This window comes from Crocuta crocuta, unplaced genomic scaffold (genome assembly GCF_008692635.1).
Source record: "Crocuta crocuta isolate KB4526 unplaced genomic scaffold, BGI_CrCroc_1.0 scaffold41, whole genome shotgun sequence".
NCBI classification, from domain to species: Eukaryota; Metazoa; Chordata; class Mammalia; order Carnivora; family Hyaenidae; genus Crocuta; species Crocuta crocuta.
The window spans coordinates 17,895,611-17,916,062 of record NW_027529428.1 but is presented as its reverse complement, the minus strand read 5'-3'; the positions used below and the strand labels follow the sequence as shown (position 1 = coordinate 17,916,062).

At 48.9% G+C, this 20,452-nt stretch overlaps 1 protein-coding gene across 1 annotated transcript; it reads right to left on the bottom strand.

The window, feature by feature from the left end:
• Positions 1 to 15,471: 15,471 nt before the first annotated feature.
• On the bottom strand, positions 15,472 to 19,081 carry LOC144227656 (spermatogenesis-associated protein 31E1-like). The gene is made up of 2 exons (XM_077759329.1): positions 19,019 to 19,081; positions 15,472 to 18,900 (listed from the first exon to the last, which is right to left on the bottom strand). The coding sequence occupies exons 1-2, from the start codon at positions 19,079 to 19,081 to the stop codon at positions 15,481 to 15,483; spliced, it is 3,483 nt and encodes a 1,160-aa protein (XP_077615455.1). The 3' UTR covers positions 15,472 to 15,480.
• Positions 19,082 to 20,452: the final 1,371 nt, after the last annotated feature.

Here is a 20,452-nt window from a genome sequence, read left to right as displayed (position 1 = left end):
TATTGATCTAATGTTTAATTTTGCCCAATATTAGAAAGCCCTTCCCTGCTAATTGTTCCCGTTACTATATCCATTGCCTTTGTTAATAAGAATCTGTTTTCTTTGTCTTCTTCCTTTTTGGTTTTGGGTTTTGTTAATTCTCATTAATGACTTTGCTAAAAAGCAATTCTCCGTCTTTATCTTCTTAATCTGCCAGACAATCTGCTCCTTTCGACACATCATTTTCTTGCTTCCTTTTATGACATTTCATTTTCATAAACTTTGGATGCCTCCACATCAGGTGCCGCCTCTCGTCCGTGGGGTTCCATTTCATTTTGTCTTGTTTCATCTCACTGACTTGCAATCAGCATCTGAGCTTAGTAAGGTTCCCAACACAGAAATGCACTAGGAATGCAGGAAAACTGCAAGGCTTTGTGCTAAGGGGAGGGTTCCCATCAGAGTTGGTGAGTGTCTTCCTTACGGGCAAACACAGGGCAGTTTTGTCGGCTAAACAGGAACCATTTTAAAGTCACCAGAAGACTCATACACAAGCACGTGTGGTATCCAGTGGTCTGTGGTATTTTCCCAGGAAAGGTTTGACGGGCTGTTCCCTGTGCTGTGCTCTCAGGCACCCCATTTCCATTCCTAGCCCGTCCCCCCTGCTGGGGGCTGGCCTCCACAGGGCCTCATGCGGGACCCTGTGACCTCTGGTCAACGTGCTGTGTCAACCAGTGAGAGGTGCTTGGGGCCCGGAGGGCAGGAGCAGAGGGCCAGGGCGCTCACTCCCCGGCTTCTGGCGCCTTGATTGTACGTGGCCCCGGCAGTGGCCGGATGCTATGGCAGGGACCCTTCCACAGCGGGCTCTGGTCCACCTCCAGAAACACATATGCTCTCCGACCCCTTCAGACCTGGAGGTGAGCTGTCATCTTGCTGTCAAGGGTGCCCAGTCTCTGGGTGTCCACATCCCTCAGGGTCCCCTGCACCCTGTCCACCCCAGTGAGCAACCCCTTTGTTAAAGGCTCTTCAGTTAGCAATTTGTGCAAGCCAACATTTGAATATAGTCCTCTTTCTGTGGACTTTGGAAAGGCAACAGGTAACGGTGTCTAGAACATATTGGTCTTTCTTTCAGATATAGGCTGTTGTACACTTTTCTAGAACTTTTCAGCCTAATCGTGAACTTTTACCAACACAAGTGAAGTGAGTGAGGCTTGGGATGAACATTTTTATTATATTCCCCAATTCAATTACATTCATGATAACATTTCCATTTCAGGACAATTTTATCTTTATCAATTATAAAAATGCCTCTAGGATTCACTTACTTGATGTATTGATGCAATTTCCTCTGACTTTGTGAGAAAATGAAATTGCAGTTCTTTGAACCACCATCCAACCCCGGCATTAATTGTGTCCCCAGAGTGGGGGGTCTTTCAACAAAGACGTCCATTTTGCAGAATTGTACATTATGTGCAGAGATACAAAGTCAGGCTGTTGGATATGTCATCACTCTGTTGTGACTTATCATGGATGCATTCGGATGATTCTGGACAATTCAGCTGTCTATCTGGGGCAACCCAAAAGAAATCTCAAAAAAGGGGCGATCTTACTCTCACTGTTTAAAGGAGTTTCCAAACAGTGAATGTAGGATCGGTCACTTTGCTGACTCTGATGTGTGGATCTGGTCTTCTTCAAGAAAATTAGAAGAGGTTATGTTTGGATGTCAGGGGAAAATGCTGGAATAAGAAATAAAGAGGGCAGTGTGGGTACACAGTGGTGCTCAATCAGTGGTAACCACTCCCATCGCTGGAACTATTGCCCCAACCCGAATCCTACTAGCCCAAGGTGCCTCCTGTGATCTTCCAGGCTGTCCGTGTCCAACTTTCCAAATGAAGGTTTAATCCCGCGGCGGGGTGTGCACTCCTCACTCAGCTGCCGGATGCCCTCTGTGGACCCGAAAACGGCATCAGGGAGGCGAGTAGGAGGAACGTGACTTAGGATGGACCACAGCCGGCTCCTGGTCCCCCTGGCTGTGCTCTGTTTACCCAGTGGCTCCCGGTCGCTGTCCCAGGGCAGTCCAGTGCCAGCCCCACAGGGAGATAACAGAAAGGGCGATGTGATAGATTTCTCACAAAACCAAACTTGTTCAATTAAAAAGGTCTGTCCTTAATTCTGAGATTATGCCTTCTTAAACTTTGTGTTAAAATTCACCTTCTTTTGGGGCACCTGGGTGGCTCAGTTGGTTAAGCGGGCAAAACTCTGACCTTCCGGGAAGACTTCTGAAATGTAGACTGGCAAACAGCCCGCTGCAGGGAGCTGGGTCCCGGCCTGTGCTATACGGACAGTGCGGCCAGAGCGCTGAGCAGCAGGTCACTAACCGTGTCTAACACGTGGCGCTTCTGTTCGTGTATTGGCCCCTGGCTTATGCAAGTACGAACAAATCAATACACATCTATGTGGCACCTGGGCAGCTCAGTCGTTATAGCATCCGACTTCTGCTTGGGTCATGATCTCATGATTTGTGGGTTCAAGCCTTGCATTGGGCTCTGTGCTGTTGGTGTGGAGCCTGCTTCAGATCCTCTCTCTCTCTCTCTCTCTCAAAAATATGTAAAAATAAATGAAAAATAATAAATAATAAAAATATAATAAAAGGGTGTCATTGGTTTCTGGTAAGGGACAATCACCCACACTTTTGGACTTCTGCTCTGGAGGGTGAGGCCAGTGGGTCTACTGAGGGCTCTCATTCTGGGGAAGCCCCTTCCTGTCTAAACTCAGCTCCACCCTAGTCCGCCTTCTTGCCCCCCCACCCCCGTCCCTGCAGGTGTGGGGAGGGGGTATGACAGTGCAGGGCCCCCATCGGTGTTTGGAAGCACCACTGGGAACCCTTCCTTTTCCATGCGCCTTTATCAGGGGTGGGAAGACTTCTCTGCCCTTCGGGGCTGGGGTCCCCCTGAGTCCCTCACAGATGGGGACAACATTCTGAAGTCCGCAGGGGTGCGGTCGCAGGCAGTGGTGCTCAGTGCTTTTTCACTGGAACACACCTGGGGGACTTCACTGTTGCCACTGGTGATGGTAATTCCCTGAGTGTGAGCCCTGGGCCGGGGCAATGACAAGGGAACGCCTTTACTAAATGGCCAGATGCTGTCCTGAGCCTTGTGTGTGAATCAATTGTGAATTACCGTGCCCACAGGACACAGGTGTGGAAACCGTCGGAGAAGCGGGGTGGGCGACTTGTCCTGAGTCACTCTGCCGCAGAGCCACAGAACTCAAACGGCCCTAAAGCCCCAGGCCCTCTCTTACTTAGCACACACGCTGCTCCCCTGCCCTGAGGACAGCGGGGTCCGTGGCAGCGCCCCAGCAGACTCTTCAAACGCCCAATGCAGTTCAGGCTGCTTCATCCTCCACAGCAGAGCCTGTGTGTCCCCGGGGCCCCTCGGAGCTGTCACCCACTGACAGGTGGTATCAGGGCCTTCCTGCAGGAAACCCAGGGGCTCGCTCAGGGGAGCAGGTTTGCCTGCGGTCCCAAGCGCCTGCCCAGATGATGCCCAGTTCCCTGTGGAGTCCCGAGGCTCTGATTTTTGGGGGGAGCGCTGCATCCCCAAAGCTGAAGGAGGTGTGGTTTTCCTTCTGCAAAAGGAGCGATCGCCACTATAGTTGTCAAAGGTATGGGTGAGCCAAGGAGAAATAGGAGAGTGCATTTCAAGAGCCGGGATATCCGAGGGTGCTCCTTGACACCCTGGTCGTTATTGCCATCAGCGGGAGGCTCTGGGCTGCAAGTAGAAACGGGGTGGGGGGGGTGACTTCCAGGCGTCCCCAGGAGAGCCACGAACGCAGCATCCACTGAGCGCCAACTCCATGCAGGTGTGCAGGGCTTTGAATGACGGGAAGGTTGCATGGAGAGACTCCTTTGTTACTGGGAACAACTCTGGAATGTCCTTTCTTGGAAAGGAAGGAAAACATGTCTCCATAAACCTCAGATCCAGTGGCTCCCCTAAGAAAGTGGGGGTACAGGGTACAGAGCAGACATTTCTCAAGTGTGGTTCCTAAAAATCGCAAGTCAAAACCGATTTCGATGGGGTGCTCCGGTGGGGATAGTGCTGGCTTTACTCAGTTGTCGACTTGGGGGACATCTTCCATCTGTTAGTTTGGTCTTTCCAACTAGTTTAAGCTGATCTAGACTTTCAATAATCTTCCTCCGGCTCTTCTCTCTCTCTTTCTCTAAACCCGTTCCTCGTACCTCTCTCTCGGATCAAAGTTGGGGTGGATTCTGATTTGCTAACAATAACATTTTGTGCCCTATATTGTTTAATACGTCTCATTACCTCCTTTGAACAAGGCTGAGAGCAGACAGGTCTAGGAGCTCTTTGGAATCTTTATTTGCAAAATGAAGAATCAAGGCAAAATTTATCACGCGCCCATAGATCACATACTTGTATATATCCTGGAGAAAAGAGTTGTTACATCACCCACTTGTCTAATTATTTATTTCATTTTTCAGTTGTAGTTTTAGCTAACAGCCAATTTTTGTTCATTAGAGAAAAATTGAATGAGTTAATTAGATATTTAAAAAGCAACTCTTACGTTATTGTCATTTTGGATAATAAGCATATAAAAGGGAATTAGAAGATGATGCAGATATTAGCAAAGTTAGATTATACACAGTGATTATGCCGACTATTAAAGGGTAGCATATTTTCACATTTAATGACGATTGAGCTATTTTAACCTTTGACAGTCCACTTCAATTATTCAACTGGTCTTTATAATCAGAAAATATGTGTCAGTAAATCTGAGTATGACAGCGCAGTTTGTGACAGAGGATTTGATCGTCTGATAGGTTGTTTGTAGAAAGTACTAAGGGTATTTTCTCCATTACATATATAAAGGTAGTAATGAATTATGCACATTAAAATAAAATAAAATGGAGACCAGCTCAAGGGGCATCCAGGGGATACAACCATTTAAGCCACTAAATCTAGCTTATTTCTAGAACACAAGCAAATCTTAATTTAGGTTATTTGCTATATATATGTGTATCTATGTGTGTGTGTGTGTGTGTGTGTTTCAAATGTTTTCAAATTCAAAACTCTCAGTTTGCATGGGAATAGTTCTTATATGAACAATAAACACTTGCCAAACACTAATTTACTGATCTGCTTTTGATTTTTACCATTTCAGGTTTTTTGACATTAGTAGTTTTGTAGAGAGTATTTTGCAAATGTATGTAATAAGTTAGAGCCGAGGGTTGAATTCCATTGACATTTACAGGGAAATTATAAAAAGGGATCAAAATATTTGCATTTTTCAAATTTCATTTTACTCATGAATTTTTTTGTAACGTTGATGGGAGAAAGATATGGAGAATTCATGCTTTGTTCATACTCATGGTTATTAGCACAGCTCAGTAATTTAATAAATGGCATTTATTTAATTCTATTAAATACAGAGAAGTCTAATAAATATAATTTTGATTAATAATGATGTTGTACTTCATAAAATGTTTTAAAAGGCTGTTAAAGCTGTTTTCAATTAGTTGAGTTTTGTTTTCTTCCATTCAAGTCAGTTCCTGACTGATAGCCTAAACTTTTTTAGAAAATAGTTTTTGGTTATTGTTTATTTATTTTTGAGAGACAGAGCACAAGTGGGGCAGCGGTGGAGAGAGAGGGAGACACAGAATCAGAAGCAGCTCCAGGCTCTGAGCTGTCAGCACAGAGCCCGACACGGCGTTCGAACCCATGGACTGTGAGATGGCGACCTGAGCCAGAGTTGGACGCTTAACCGACTGAGTCCCCCAGGTGCCCCCGTCTGATTTTTTAAAGTATCTAGTTAATCTATCTCACAACTGACCTTAACTGCCCACCGCCTTCCTTGTATGATTCCTTTGCTTTGAAGATCAACATATGTTGTGCTAGGAGTTTGAAATTCTTTCCTCAGAGAATATTTCTTTTAATGGGGAAGGAAACAGCACATACACATTTCATGGAGCACCGAGTGCAGATTTAATTTTCGTGTGTTGCACTGATCTATTTGAGGCCTCTGGTATACAATCTAGGCAAAATTCTTTGATCACAGGCCTCTGCTCTTGGGGCCTGAAGTGCTCCTTCGTCAGAGGCCTGCTCAGCACGGCAGTGAGGCTGGTCCAGCAGGATGTCCGGCCAGCGGCCACGCACTCAGAACACACAGGCATGGACATCACTGGCTGTGCGTAGCCCAGGAGCCAAGGACAGAGTCCGGGAGGACACTGAGGACGTGACGGATTAAACGATGGTTGGAACAGACCAGCATTTCTCTAGAGAAATGTTAACAAGAGTCTTTGCGGGTGAATCTCTGAAGCCATTGGGTTGGCATAAAAAGTGCAGAGTAAACGGTAACGATGAGTAGGATAAAGAAAGGCTCTATTGACAAGTGTACGTTGCAGGAGTGTGTAAAAAACCCAACAAGACCAAAAGAAGGTGTCACGGCTCCCAGAGCACGCCCTCTCCCTCCCTGTGTGGCCAGCTCCCTGGCTCCCTAGAACCTGTGAAAAAGAACACGGGGCCTGAAATGGCCACACGCACATGAGCTCATCGTTAAGACTGAGCTGCTTTGTGGACATGGAGAGAAAGTCAGTGCTGGGCCTGGGGTGTCAGGAAAAATTATTCATGACATTTGTCAGGCTGACTGTGTGCAGTAGGGGAGGCAGAGAGATGGAGCTCAACTCCAAACACAACAAAGAAAGGGGGCATTTAGAGGCAAAGGTGGGGGGTGAGGGTGCGTAGAATGGGAATCACTAAGAGGAAGGGTCTGGGGTAAGGAAGTTTCTGGAGAACTGTCCTCCTAGGATTCTTGCTGAGGGCAGGCCAGGGAGATCAGATCTCCCCTCGGGGATGGTGGCGGTTATAGAACCTAATCAAATACCAAGGCCCAAGGGGAATCTGGCCAAACCGACAGCAGAATTCTTGCCAGAACCGGACCCTACAGGGGAGGCCACAGGAGGCCACGGTCGGGCCTAGTGAAAGAGATTGTTTAGGAAAGCCCGACGGACGTTTGGTCAAGGAGAGAATCATTGCCGTGGGTCTGTTGTCCCCTTCACTGACCTTGGCAGGACCAGGTCCTGGGACAAGGTGGGGCTGGGTCCCTGAGAATGGTCCTGCCTGGACGTTCGGGACCCCCGCCCAAGGGCACACAAGACCGCACGCTACAAGGAATATGTATAAGGCCTTTGGGGTGACCTGGGCTCTGGCAGACCCCGGTCTTCCCCAAGGCTTCCTGCCTCCCAGGCCTGTCCCACCCTCTCACCCAGGCCTCAGGGGGAGCTAGCCAGCCACTCCCTCCTGTGCCTGGATGGCCAGCAGCCACAGAAGCCCCGTCTAGAGGCCAGTGACCCCATGGCAGGCTCTGGGCGAGGCCCTATGTTTTCCAGACACAGACAGTCAACACATAGTCCCAGGAACCTCCGAGGACCCAGACACGGGAACAGGGGGATGAAAATGGGAAAGGCCCATGGTAGTGAGGTGTCAGCCCAAAGCAGGTGGGCTTCACGAGGAAGGTCCCGCTATGAACATATACATACCGTCAGGCAGGGATGCCAGCAGGGGCCGCAGAGCTGTTTTGGAAGCTGTTTGGGATGCGTTCTCAGAACACCCCACTGAGGTGAACGATGGAAGCATCTGCTATGGGCAGAAGGAACATCCCAAGTGCAGAGTTTCAGGGCAGGGGGAGAATCCAGAGCATCTGAGCAAAAGCACCGAGCCCAGCAGAGTTACAGCGCAGGGGCGAGGGTAGGAGGGGAGTGTGAGGCGGGGGCCTGAGGCCAGGCCACACCTGACTCCAAGGCACGGGCAAGAACTCGGGATTTACTATCATCAGCAGGGACGTCACTGGGCAATCTGAGGAGGGTGACACAGTCAGGCTTCCATCTGGAGGGTCCCTGGCAGCCCTGTGAACAGGCCTGGGGTAAGGACGTGGACACACCGCAAGTGGTTAGTGATTGATTATAGCAGCAGCTGAGAGACAGAGGCCGCGGGCGGAGGGTCTGGGTGGGTTCTCCCTGCCCTCATCTGTTCTTGATATTCCGACTGCACACTTTCGGATGTGGGGCACTGAACGATCTCCTCCATCTCACCCGCAGACTACAGCTTGCTCCAGGACTTTACAGGTCACACTTCTGGGGGGTGGAGAGGGTGCAGAGTCACGAGATCTGACAGCGGTTTTGCTTAACCCAGTGGTCATGGTCCATGGTTATAGTTGCAGTTTTATGGCTGTGAGGTTATTTTTAACAAGGCTGTGTCTTCTTTTTACCCCAGACTATATGGTTCATGGAAGTAGAAAATTGTGTTTTAAATCATGACTGTATCCCCAGTTTTAATATAGTGCCTGATACATAGCTATTCCTCAAGTTGTGGTGTGTTCCTGTTTGAGTATTACTGCGGGGGGAAGGAGAGCACTACAGAGAGAAAGAGATTGGACATGTATTCTGTCAGTGGGAACTTTTTACCGTGCTTTTTTCTAGTTTAGACTTTTATTTCCCTAATTTCTTCTTTTTTTATTTTTTAAGTGTATTTATTTTGAGAGAGACAGAGAGTGGAAGTGTGGGAGGGGTAGAGGGAGAGAGAGAGAATCCCAAGTAGGCTCTGCACTGTCAGCTCACAGCCTATGTGGAGCTTGAACTCACAAAACCATGAGATCATGACCTGAGTCAAAATCGAGTCAGATGCTTAACTGACTGAGCCATCCAGGTGCCCCTAATTTCCCTTCTTTATCTTTTGTAAAGGAGAAGAGTTTTCTGGGAAAAATGTGAGTGTCTCGCTATCAATTCTAGCTGATTAATGTAAATACTGAATTATTCAGTATTACAGTTGGTAAATGTTTTTATCCCCTATACTTTCTGTATTTTGTTTTTTTTTTAATTTTTTATGTCTTTACTCTGAGAGAGAGAGAGACAGAGAGCAAGGGGGGTGGGAAGGGCAGAGAGAGAGAGAGAGAGAGAGGGAGACACAGAATCCGAAGCAGGCTCCAGACTCTGAGCTGTCAGCACAGAGCCTGACGTGGGGCTTGAACCCACAAACTGTGAGATCATGACCTGAGCCAAAGTCGGATGCTCAACTGACTGAGCCACCCAGACGCCCCATACTCCCTATATTTTAAAGATGTATCAGCATTTATTACTTATGAAAAGTAGGCAATAAATAGGATTCTTTTTTTGTAGCTTTGGGACTATAAATTATAAGGGCCAGAAGCCGTATTTTTATGGTTCTATTTCTGAAGCACCCAGGCCAGTGCTGTAGTGATGGGATGACAGTGACCATGGGGGCAGGTCACTGCTGACACAGGGACTCAGCTTCTCGTCAACCTGTTTGATTTATTCCATAAAACATGAGAATTTTTTCTGAAGACATTTCAGTACTTTTTAAATCACAATTAGAAAAGTCAATTGCCTTCCTGTATACCACCAACGAACATTCCATGTGAAATTTAAATGCTATTTATATTAGCATCCGAACAAATGAAAGATGTAGTTATAAATCTAACAAAATATGTAGAAGATCTATATGAGGAAGACTACCAAACTCTGATAACTGAACTCAAAGAAAAATTAAATAAATGGTGAGATATTCCATGTTCGTGGATGAGAAGACTCAATATTGTCAAGATGTCAGTTCTTCCCAACTTGATCTGTAGATTCAACACAATCCTAATAAAAATTCCAAATTGTTTTGTGGATATTGATAAACTGGTTATATAGTTTATATGGAGAGGACCCAGCACAGTCAACACAGTCTTGGAGAAGAACAAAGTTGAGGACTGATGCTCTCTTTCTTCAAGATTTACTACAAAGCTACAGTAATCAAGCGAGTGTGGTATTGGTAAAAGCGTACACAAATAGGGGAATGGGAGAGAATAGAGAGTCCAGAAATAGATACATATATAGTTGACTGATCTTTAGCAGAGGAACAAAGGCAACACAATGGAACAAAGACTTTTCAACAAATGGAATGGGAGGAACTGGATAAGAAATTGGATGTCCACATGCAAATCCAAACCAAACCCAAGCAAAAAACAAAATGTATTACAGACCCAAATGTAAAACTATAAAACTCCCAGAAGATAACATAAGAAAAAACCTTAATGACCTTGGGTATGGCAAATGGCTTTTACATTTATTTTTGAGAGACAGAGTAAGACAGAGCGTGAGTAGGGGAGGGGCAGAGAGAGAAGGAGACACAGAATCCGAAACAGGCTGCATTCAGCACAGAGCCTGACATGGGGCTTGAAACCATGAACTGTGAGATCATGACCTGAGCTGAAGTTGGCCGCTCAACTGACTGAGCCACTCAGGTGTCCCGGCAATGACTTTTAGATACAACGTCAAAGGCACAGTCCACAAAAGAAACAATTGGTAAGCTAGAAGTCACTAAAATTAAAAAATTTTGCATTAAAAGAAAATGTCAGGAGAATGAGAAGACACAGAGTATTAGAAAATATTTGCAAAAGCCTCATCTAATGAAGGATTATTATCCAGAAGGCACAGAGAACCTCTAAATCCCAACAATAAGAAAATAAACAACAAGATTAAAAAATGGGCACAAGATAGGAGCACATGTACCCCAATGTTCATAGCAGCACTCTCCACAATAGCTAAAACATGGAAAGAGCCTAAGTGTCCATCAACAGATGAATGGATCAAGAAGATGTGGTTTATCTATACCATGGAATACTACATGGCAATGAGAAACAATGAAATCTGGCCATGTGTAGCAACATGGATGGACCTTGAGGGTGTTATGCTGAGCGAAATAAGTCAGGCAGAGAAGGACAAATATCATATGTTTGCACGTATAGGAGGATTAGGAGGAACTTGACGGAGGAACAAGGGGGAGAAGAAGGGCGGAAATGGTGGGGGAAAGGGAGAGAAGCAAACCATGAGAGACTCTTGAATGCTGACAAAAACTGAGGACTGATGGATGTGGGGGGAGGGGGGGATGGGCATGGAGGAGGACACTTGTGGGGATGAGCACTGAGTGTTATGTGGAAACTAATTTGACAATAAACTATTAAAAAAAAAAAGAATCTAAAAAAAAATAATAATAAAAAAAAAAATGGGCACAAGATCTGCATGGATACCAATACCAAAGAAGTTATATGGGTGGCCAATAAGTATATGAAAAGATCCTAACAATTATGTCATTAGGGAATTGCAAATTAAAACAACAAGGGACACTACTACCTACCCACTTATGAGAGTGGCCAAAATCCAGAACACCAGCAACATCAAATACTGATGAGGATGTAGAGTAACAGGACTTTGCATTTATGGCTGATGGGAATGCAAAATGGTACCACCACTTTGGAAGACAGTTTGGCGGTTCCCTACAAAACCTAACAAAGTCCTCCCATACGGTCCAGCAATCTCACTTCTGGATATTTACCCAAAGGAGTTGAAAAGTTACATCTACACAGAAACCTGAATAGAGATGTTCGTAGTTGATTTTTTCATAATGGCCAAAACTTGGAAGCAACTGAGATGCCCTTCAGCAAACGAACGTCCACCCAGACAATGGAATATTATTCACTTCTAAAAAGAAATGAAATCAAGCCATGGAAAGACATGGAGGAAGCTTAAGTGCATAGTATTAAGCGAGAGAAGCCAAGGTGAAAAGGCAGACACACTCAGGTGACTATAAAACGGAGACCACTGTCATGGGGAAAATTTTCACGTGTGTTGTCATTGATCGGAGATGATTTTATAGTTGGTTATCCATTTTTACCCTCAGATCATAAACGAAGGCAGTCACAAATAGGACCACAGAGTGTGTGAACGGTGCAGAGCTAGTTCATAAAGAGCTGTCAGCCGTGGATGATGCTGTGTGTCCATCTGGCCAGCAAGGGACAGGAGTGGACGAGATTGTCTGCCTTCGGACAAGCAGCCTCGGGTTGTCTGACAAAGAGGCCAGAGAGCCTTCGGACCAGAAGGGCAGCAGCCGCACAAGGTCTGGGAGCCCCGCCAAAGTCACCAAGGAGGAATGTTCCAACCAGATGTCCAAGTACACCATTCCCTCCACTCACTGCTCTTTCGGGAAAAATTCTTCTGAGCAAATATATACTTGGGTTCCTAAATAAAACAGTACTGGATGCTTTCCCTACTTGAAAGCTAGAAAACTTGTTTTCCGGGGCGCCTGGGTGGCTCAGCTGGTTAAGCATCAGACTCGATCTCCACTCAGGTCATGATCTCACTATTCACAGTATCGAGCCCCATGCTGGGCTTTGCACTGACCGCATGAAGCCTACTTGACATTCTCTCTCTCTCTCTCTCTCTCAGCAACCCCCCTCCCACACATGTGAGCACATGTGCTTTCTCTCCCTCTCTCCTAAAATAAGTCAATTTAAAGAAAGCTTATTTGTGGGGCTCAGTCAGTTAAGGATCTGACTTCGGCTCAGGTCATGATCTCACAGTTCGTGAGTTCAAGCCCCGGACTGGGCTCTGTGCTATCAGCACAGAGCCTCTTTCAGATCCTCTGTCCCCCTCTCTCTCTGCCCCTCCCCTGCTCATTCTCCTTCTCTCTGTCTCTCTCAAAAATAAATAAACTTAAAAATATGTAATAAATCAATAAGTAACTTGTTTTCCTACTCTCTCTGTCAGGTGAGCCTTCACCGTTGCACAGTCACTCAGAAAACAGTGGGTCCTGCCAACACATCCCCGGGGCCAGTGTCCCCCACACATCCCCTGGGCCAGTGTCCCCCACACATCCCCTGGGCCAGTGTCCCCAACACATCGTCTGGGCCAGTGTCCCCAACACATCGTCTGGGCCAGTGTCCCCAACACATCGTCTGGGCCAGTGTCCCCAACACATCGTCTGGGCCAGTGTCCCCAACACATCCCCTGGGCCAGTGTCCCCAACACATCCCCTGGGCCAGTGTCCCCAACACATCGTCTGGGCCAGTGTCCCCCACACATCGTCTGGGCCAGTGTCCCCAACACATCGTCTGGCTGGTCGTATTGAGGAACTCATCAGCAGGTGGAGAGGTGCTTGAATATGATCTCAGTACCCGGGTATCTTAACATAATCATACTTATTGTCCCCAGGAACACATAGCCAAGCCCAGCAGTGGTAACAGCGTCTAGGAGAGCTCTCTGCGCCTTCTCTGTGGTCTCCCCTGGAAATCCGGTCACCTTGCGGCAGTGAAGCATCCCGTGAGAAGCCACCGAGGAGGCCCAGCCTCCCTCCTGGGGACACCCCATCTGCCTGGTGCTCTCTCTGAAGCGCCTAGAAGCCAGGCTCTCTCCACCCAGGCTCTGGTCCCACTTACCAGAGGTGCGGGAGGGCATCACAACTTGTCAAATGGCTCTTCATTTTTGAGGATTTGGATTCTAATTCTCAACGGGTTTCTGTTCCTAAGCTCTTCGAGCTTTTCACCAACCTATGGGGAACGCCTGAAAAGGTCAGGTGACCCTCACATCTAAATGCTTCTACCTAGTATGTCCTTAAGGCTAATTTCCATGCCCCCCCCACCTCCGCAAGGCTCAATATCTTTTACAGAACAGAGATTTTAACATAGAAATAAAAACACAAGGGAAAAGCCTCCCAAATACGGGCATTTTCACAGGGAATTCTTAACATATTTTCTGACTTTTTGTAAAGAAGGAAGAAAGATTGGCAAGTATTTTTATAGGTGAGTGCCAGTATTACATAAAGAAAATATTATGCACTGTTACATAATAAAATATTATGTAATATTTCAATATTATATAAATAACTAAAAATAAAGACATTTCCAAATTCTATAAAATTTTATAATCTTATATCTTAATTCTTTTTATTGAGATGTCCTTTCTTCTTTTTTTTTAAATGTTTATTTATTTTTGAAAGAGAGAGAAAGAGACAGAGCATGAGCAGGGGAGGGGCAGAGAGAAGGGGAGACACAGAATCTAAAGCAGCTCCAGGCTCTGAGCTGTCTGCACAGAGCTTGACATGGGGCTCAAACCCATGAACTGCAAGATCATGACCTGAGCCGAATTCCGGTGCTTAACCGACTGAGCCACCCAGGCGCCCCAAGATGTCCTTTCTAGTAATTCGGTTAGGCCATGTGTATATCTCACAGATTAAATGAGATATTTATAAGATTTCTAACTATTTAAAACAATGTGTCCTTTTTTAGCCCTATAATAAATATAAAATAGTCTGATTGCTTGGGTCTTGGAAAATGGGCATTTTTAAAGAGTCATTTCAGTAATAAATCCTCCCCAATAGTACATCAGTTTAAGCTAGATGAGCTACACATTAAGACTTTGTCACTCCTGGAAATATATATAATACCATTTAGGGGCGTTACCACATTTTAAGGGAAAAAAATAATTAAAAAGTAAAATTTTTACCAGAGGATAAAACAAATGTTTCTAGACCTCTGACTCCTCTGTAAAAATTTCACATAACTGTTGGTCTGTTTCACTTAAAAATAAGACAACCACCACAAACCTGATACAGCTATTACGTGCAAAATAATACGCCAGTGCACAGCCCCCTGGGAGGGGGAGTCCAGGTGCCTTTTTGCTGGTTTATTTTATTCCATCAGCTCATTTTCTGCAGGTCTTTACCATGTTTCCAAAGTAAGGAAGTCAGCGATCTTGAATTCGGGTCTTGTCTCCAAAGAAATAAAAAATGTGACACGGACATCGTTTGACCTGACATAAGTAAAACTGCACAAAGAAGGGATCTCTCACTGGAGGTTGGCAGCATTTTGCTTATGCTTAAATTTTGTTTCTCTAAACTGTGGTCAGAGCTCAAGCTAATGAACACCTGTGGAGGAAAGAGCTTTTCAGGCCTACGGGTGGAATCGGTAATCCTTTCGTTCAGAGGCAATGACATGAGGAAGAGACAAAAACTCACGAGTGTTTCCCCAAGTGGAGAGCCCCATGTGGGGCAATGCTGGTGACATCCGAGCGTCTCGGGTCCCCAGGCGGGCACAGCCACCGACACTGCAGTTTGCTAAGTCTGCGCTGCCAGTTTGCTAAGTGGCTTCAGATCCACCACGAAGGACTTGTCCGCGGGTGGCTGCTCAGGCTCCTGAAGAAGGCCTTGGGGTCTCTGGGCAAGCTCTGTGGGGGGCCTCTCAGAGAGAAGGCTCAGTGTGCGACCTCACAGGGCCCAGCTCTGTGGGAGATCTAAAATGTGAGGTCTGAGCGGGTCTGTGAGACAGGTCTTTCTGTGGGTCTCTGGGTGTGGGTCTCTATCAGAAGTCTCCGTGTGGGGTCTCGGTGTAGGTCTCTGGGAGGTCCCTGTGGGAGATCTCTGTGAATGAGTCTCTGTGAGAGGTCTCTGTGGGAGGTCTCTGTGGTGGTCTCTGTGGGAGGTCTCTGTCAGAGGTCTCTGTGGAGGTCTCTTGTGGGNAGCAGGCAATGGGGGAGAGCATGCCCTGACCCACTCCTTCCCTCCCCCATCCCTGACAGAGCACAGAGGCCAGATCCTCTCGTGAGAAAAACAAACATATATTTTGTAAAACAATAAAAATTGTGGTATGAAGAAGCCATTACTCCATAGACGATGTGCTGACCTGAGAAAAATACGTTTTTCTCTGTACTGTATGCATTCGTGCTTGGAGAAAAGGTGTCTTCCCGAGAAAGGCGTGAGCTGCACACGCTGAATGGCCAGACGGGACGTGTTTTTGAAGGAGGCAGTGCCTGGGACAGTGGGGGTGGTGAGGGCGGCCTGAGGCTCTGGCCCCCATCGGCCCGTGGTGGCAGGGTGTGCCTGGGGACCCCAGTGTCTGGGGTACGAAGGCCCACTTGCTGTCTCTGCCCCTGACGCACGGGGCCTTGTTAGGACAGCCGTGGCCCTTGGAGGCTGTCTCTCTCATCACTCGCCTCTGCTCTTGGTAGGAGAGAACCTTGTGGTAGCAGACGCCGGGCCCGGCCTGTGCCTGGAGTTCCCGCTTGCACCAGTTGAACTCCGAGGCTCTAAGTCCCCGGTGAGGCACCGTTTTCTCCTCCAGGATGTGTCCCATGGCTGCCATGAGCACCTGAGTCTTGTCGTCCTCAACTGATATGCCTGAGCCGGACCCCGGCCTCTGGGCGGGGGTGGGGGCAGCCTCGCCCTGGCGCGGGGAATCTTCCGGTCTTTTGCCTTTGCTGGGAAAAATCCACTGCAGGAAGCGCCTCATCCGCCTTCTGAAGCGGCTTTCGGGGGGAGCGGCCTCCTTGGGCAGGAGCTGACTGAGCTCGCTTCTCAGGATCTCTGCTGACTCCTGGTCCCGGGGAGGGCAGTGCATCACGCTGGCCTGGAAGGCCCTGAGCTCCGCCAGCCATTTGTCACGCCCCCCCAGGCTGAACCTCCAGCGGTCGTCTCTGCGGTCGGGGCGGCCGCTCTGGGTCTTCCGGAGGCCCGGCGGCCTCAGGGGCCCCCGCTGCCCCTCGCTGTTCTGCGCACTCGCTCTGAAGTGGAGGATCGTCTGGGAAGTCGACGTGTCCGTGCTGGACTCACTCGGGAAGCCAGGCAGAGAGCCGTGAGAGGCCAAGACGTCGGCAGCGAGGAGCACGTCGGAGCGGCAGCCCTCCAGGAGTTCGTTGGAGACGCAGTCTTGCAGGAGCACTCCCGTTTCACAGTCTTGCAGGAGCACTCCCCTTTCACAGTCTTGCAGGAGCACGCTGCCGCCTCGGCCTTCGGGCCCCGCGCACCCCGCCAGCCCCCGGAGCTCAACCCCTTTAGGCTTGTCCTGGCCTAGACCCGCCAACGCTGTGGGTGTTGAGAGGCCTTGGCTGCTCCCGGACGACCCCTGTCTTCTCACATCCGCATGGATGCTTTCACTGGGGTCCAGGGAGTCTCCCCACGCAGAGCCCTCTCTGGCCCTGGAAGACTGGGATTCTAAGCCGAGGTCTAGTACCTTTACGCTGCAGCAGGAGTCCCATGAAGTCCAACCCCCGCTCTCCCTCGTCGGCTCCTCTGTGGCCATTGCTGGACCTGGACTTGCCTCCAAGCTGCGATTCTCAAGAGCCCCCACGCCGATCTCACTGTGCCAGATTCTGCCCACGAAGCTGTATGTGGGGGCCTGAGAGTGTGGCCCGGCCTCCCGTCCAGCCAGAGGGGCCCCCGAGGGCCCATGGCCGTCACCAGAGGAGGACCTGCCCAGGGCCTGGCCAGCCTGGACTTCCTCACGCGCAGGCTGGGGGGCAAGAAGGGGAGCCCTCAAGGTGGGAACGGACTCTTCTGTTATTACCACCCCTCCTTGATGGGGCTGAGGTGGGTTTTCCAAGAACTTGGCTTTCGCCCAGGCCTTAGGTGGACAGGTGGCCGAGCAGGGAGTGGAGGGCGGTGGAAAGATTGAGCTCTTTTTCAATTTAAAGAGACTGAGAGGCTTGAGGACCCTGAGGGGTAGGCCCCATCTGTGCTTCACCCGGAACCTTATAATATGTGCCTCCAGCATCCGTTGAGTGTATGGACTGAGGATGGAAAAATCATGGGAGATGTTCACACAGGGCTCCGGACACTTGGAAAATGCTAGATTTCCAGTTTCTCTGTGAGCACTTGGCTTGGCAGGAAGGTCTGAGGCATGGTTGACACCAAGCCTAGATTGATGAATGCCCACAGGGATCTGACCCTCTCTGATCTGCCCTGATTTCCTGCCCAAATGGGCTCTCAGGAGCTTTTCTGGGTGGTTCTGGTCTGGGCCGCTCGTTGGGGGCTTCGTCAAGTCTGACCCCTCAGAGCTTATTCTTGAAACCTTCAGTGAAGAGCTGGTCAAGCTCCTGTGTAGATCTTTCTCGGCCCCCCTCACACTGGGCCCGGTATCCTTGCCCAGGCTTTTACCTGGCATGGTCCTTGCTGGGCGCCTGGGCCTGGTCTTCTGGGCAGCCTGGCGGCTTCCACTCTGTGCCTGTGATGCCTTCGGGAGCTCGCCGTGGGGCCGGCTCAGCTCCACCGAGTGTTGGATCTTGTGGGTCCCGCCATCTTGCTGCTTCATGGATTTCTTCCAAAAGTGTTGCTCTAGGTGTTCCCGGAGCTCAGGGGCGATCGAGTCCCCTGAGGGGCAGGGAAGGACGGACGCTGACCTGGGGGTCTGGGGGGCCTCGCTGTCCTGGGGAAAGTCAGGAAGGACCTGGCTGAAGACTTCCTGAGATCGTTTCACCACAGAGGGTAAAGTCCTGCTCCTTTCTAGTTGCTTCTTCAAAAAGTGACTCTCCAGGTTTTGAATTGCATTTGGGATGAAAGGTGCTGTGTTATCCTGCACTGGAGGGTCAGCTGCCTCCCTGGCCATCTGGGGTGGGAGAGAAGGTGGTCCCGTTGGGACAGAGGGTGCGGGCTGGGCCTGGGGCTCGACCTGAGCCGGAGGCGGGTCCTGAGGCTGGGTCAAGCCTGGGGTCAAGGCTTGGGGCTCGGCCGAAGTGTGAGGGAAGGGCTGGGCCGGTGACGGATGAGAAGCTACGCTGTCCTGAATTTGGAATGATAAGGCATGAGACAGTTCATTGAAAATGACAGGTGTCAAGTCCAGTGGGGAACCAGTCAGGCTGACAGTGGCCACCAAGGACTCACTGTGCAGAATGGGGAGACCCCAGAAGAGCTGGCTACATACCGGCTGCAAACTGCCCCCCGGAACCTCGGGATATGGAGGCTTCTCGGGGCCGAGCAGCTGCTGGGGCCCGCCTTGCATGCTCCAGAGGGGTCGGCAGCCCACGGTGTCCGGCTTGCCCCACGGTGACGTGAACACGCTCCCCAAAGGGTGCAAGGGGGAGTCTGACCCTTCTTCCTTTTCCTTCTCCTTCCAGATCCTCAGTTCTGATCTCTTGGTGATGAGAATCTCCAGGAGCTTCTGGACGTCAGGATCGATGAAAGAGAGGACGCCAGGCTCCGCCTGCGTGTTGGGGTCCCTCCAGAACAGTGCCTCCGGGTGGCGGTGGGACGGAGGNGTCTGGCCGCGGGGGGGCGGGGGAGGCCGTCTGGGGTGGAGGCCTGGCCTCTGGAGACGGGAGGCAGGGCGGGGAGGGGGAAGGACCAAGGGGCAGGGCGGAAAAGCCGTCGGGGGGCAGGAGGGACTCCGGTAGCCAAGAAAGACTCAGGGAGGAGTTCGAACGAACAGAAACCGAGGCGGTCGGTGGGCTTGGTGACGGCGTGGAGGCCAGGAGCNTACTTGGGGACATCACATCACAGAGCCGTGGGCTGGTCACAAAGGGCTCCTGAGGGCAGGGAGGGAACAAAGGTAGCTGGACCTCAGCCCCTCCCCGCTGCCCAGCCTGCAGGTGCGTCCCCCACCCTCTGGCACCTCCAGGACCACCCCCTTCCCCTGCTGGAGGTAGACCTTTGTCAATGTGTCAATATTCGTTCCCCCTGGAACTCAGATAATACCTGCTTCCTTTGAGATCTCAATTTGCGCTCCAGCAATTTCATAGCTTTTAAAACTCTGGATTGTCCCTGAAATTTTTGGTTAATTCCCAGGGAGTTTTTTGTGCTTCTTCAGCCGTGTGAATTTTGAAAACAATGCTTTGTGTCAATTAATAATCTTCAGCTAGAGGGACTTAGAAAATTAAATTAATAATCAGTCAAAACCAGAGCGCTTGGTTGAGCATCTGACCCTTGATTTCGGCTCAGGTCACGATCTCATCGTTACTGGGTTCAAGTCCTATGTGGGGCCGGTGGGGTGCTGACAGTGTGGAACCTGCTTGGGGTTCTCTCTCTCCCGCTCTCTCTGTCCCTCCCCCACTCACGTGTGCACTCTCTCTCTCTCAAAATCAATAAACTTACAAAAGATTTATTCAAAATTTACAAAGCTAAGCATAAAACAAATTAAAATAACTAAAACTTCAAAGTTAGTTTTTGTTAAGTTTCTAGCATTTTTGCTTCTGAAACCAGTAGAGTTTAAAGTGCAGAAACACTTTTAGAACATTCTATCTACAGAACATACACACACACGTACATTCTTTAACAAATCTAGCATTTTCAAATCTAAGAGGCATTTTTTTTTCTAGTTCAAAAGGCTTCCGTCAGTAACTCTTATAAGTTTGTATATCTGGAAAAAATCCTTTGGTCTACATTTTGGAAGGACAGATTAGCTACATATGGAATTCTGGGTTGACCAAACTCTTCCTTTCAGCTTTTTTTTTAAATTTTTTAAAATTTTTATTTATTTCTAGGAGAGAGAGAGAGAGACAGCATGAGCAGGGGAGGGTCAGAGAGAGAGGGAGACGCAGACTCTGAAACAGGCTCCAGGCTCTGAGCTGTCAGCACAGAGCCCGACGCGGGGCTCGAACGCACAAACCGCGAGATCATGACCTGAGCGAAAGTTGGTCTCTCAACCGACTAAGCCACCCAGGCGCCCCAACTTCCTTTCAGCTTTTTGACTATTGCCATCTCAAAATGTTTCCTTGTTTGGTTCTGATTAAAAGTCAGTGGTTAATCTGACTGTGGTCCTCTGGAGTAGAAAGTTTTTGTCTTCCAATTTCAAAATTTTCCCTTTGGTTTTCCACGGTTTGATTGTGATGTATCTAAGAGCAGATCTGTTTGCTTTTATTTTT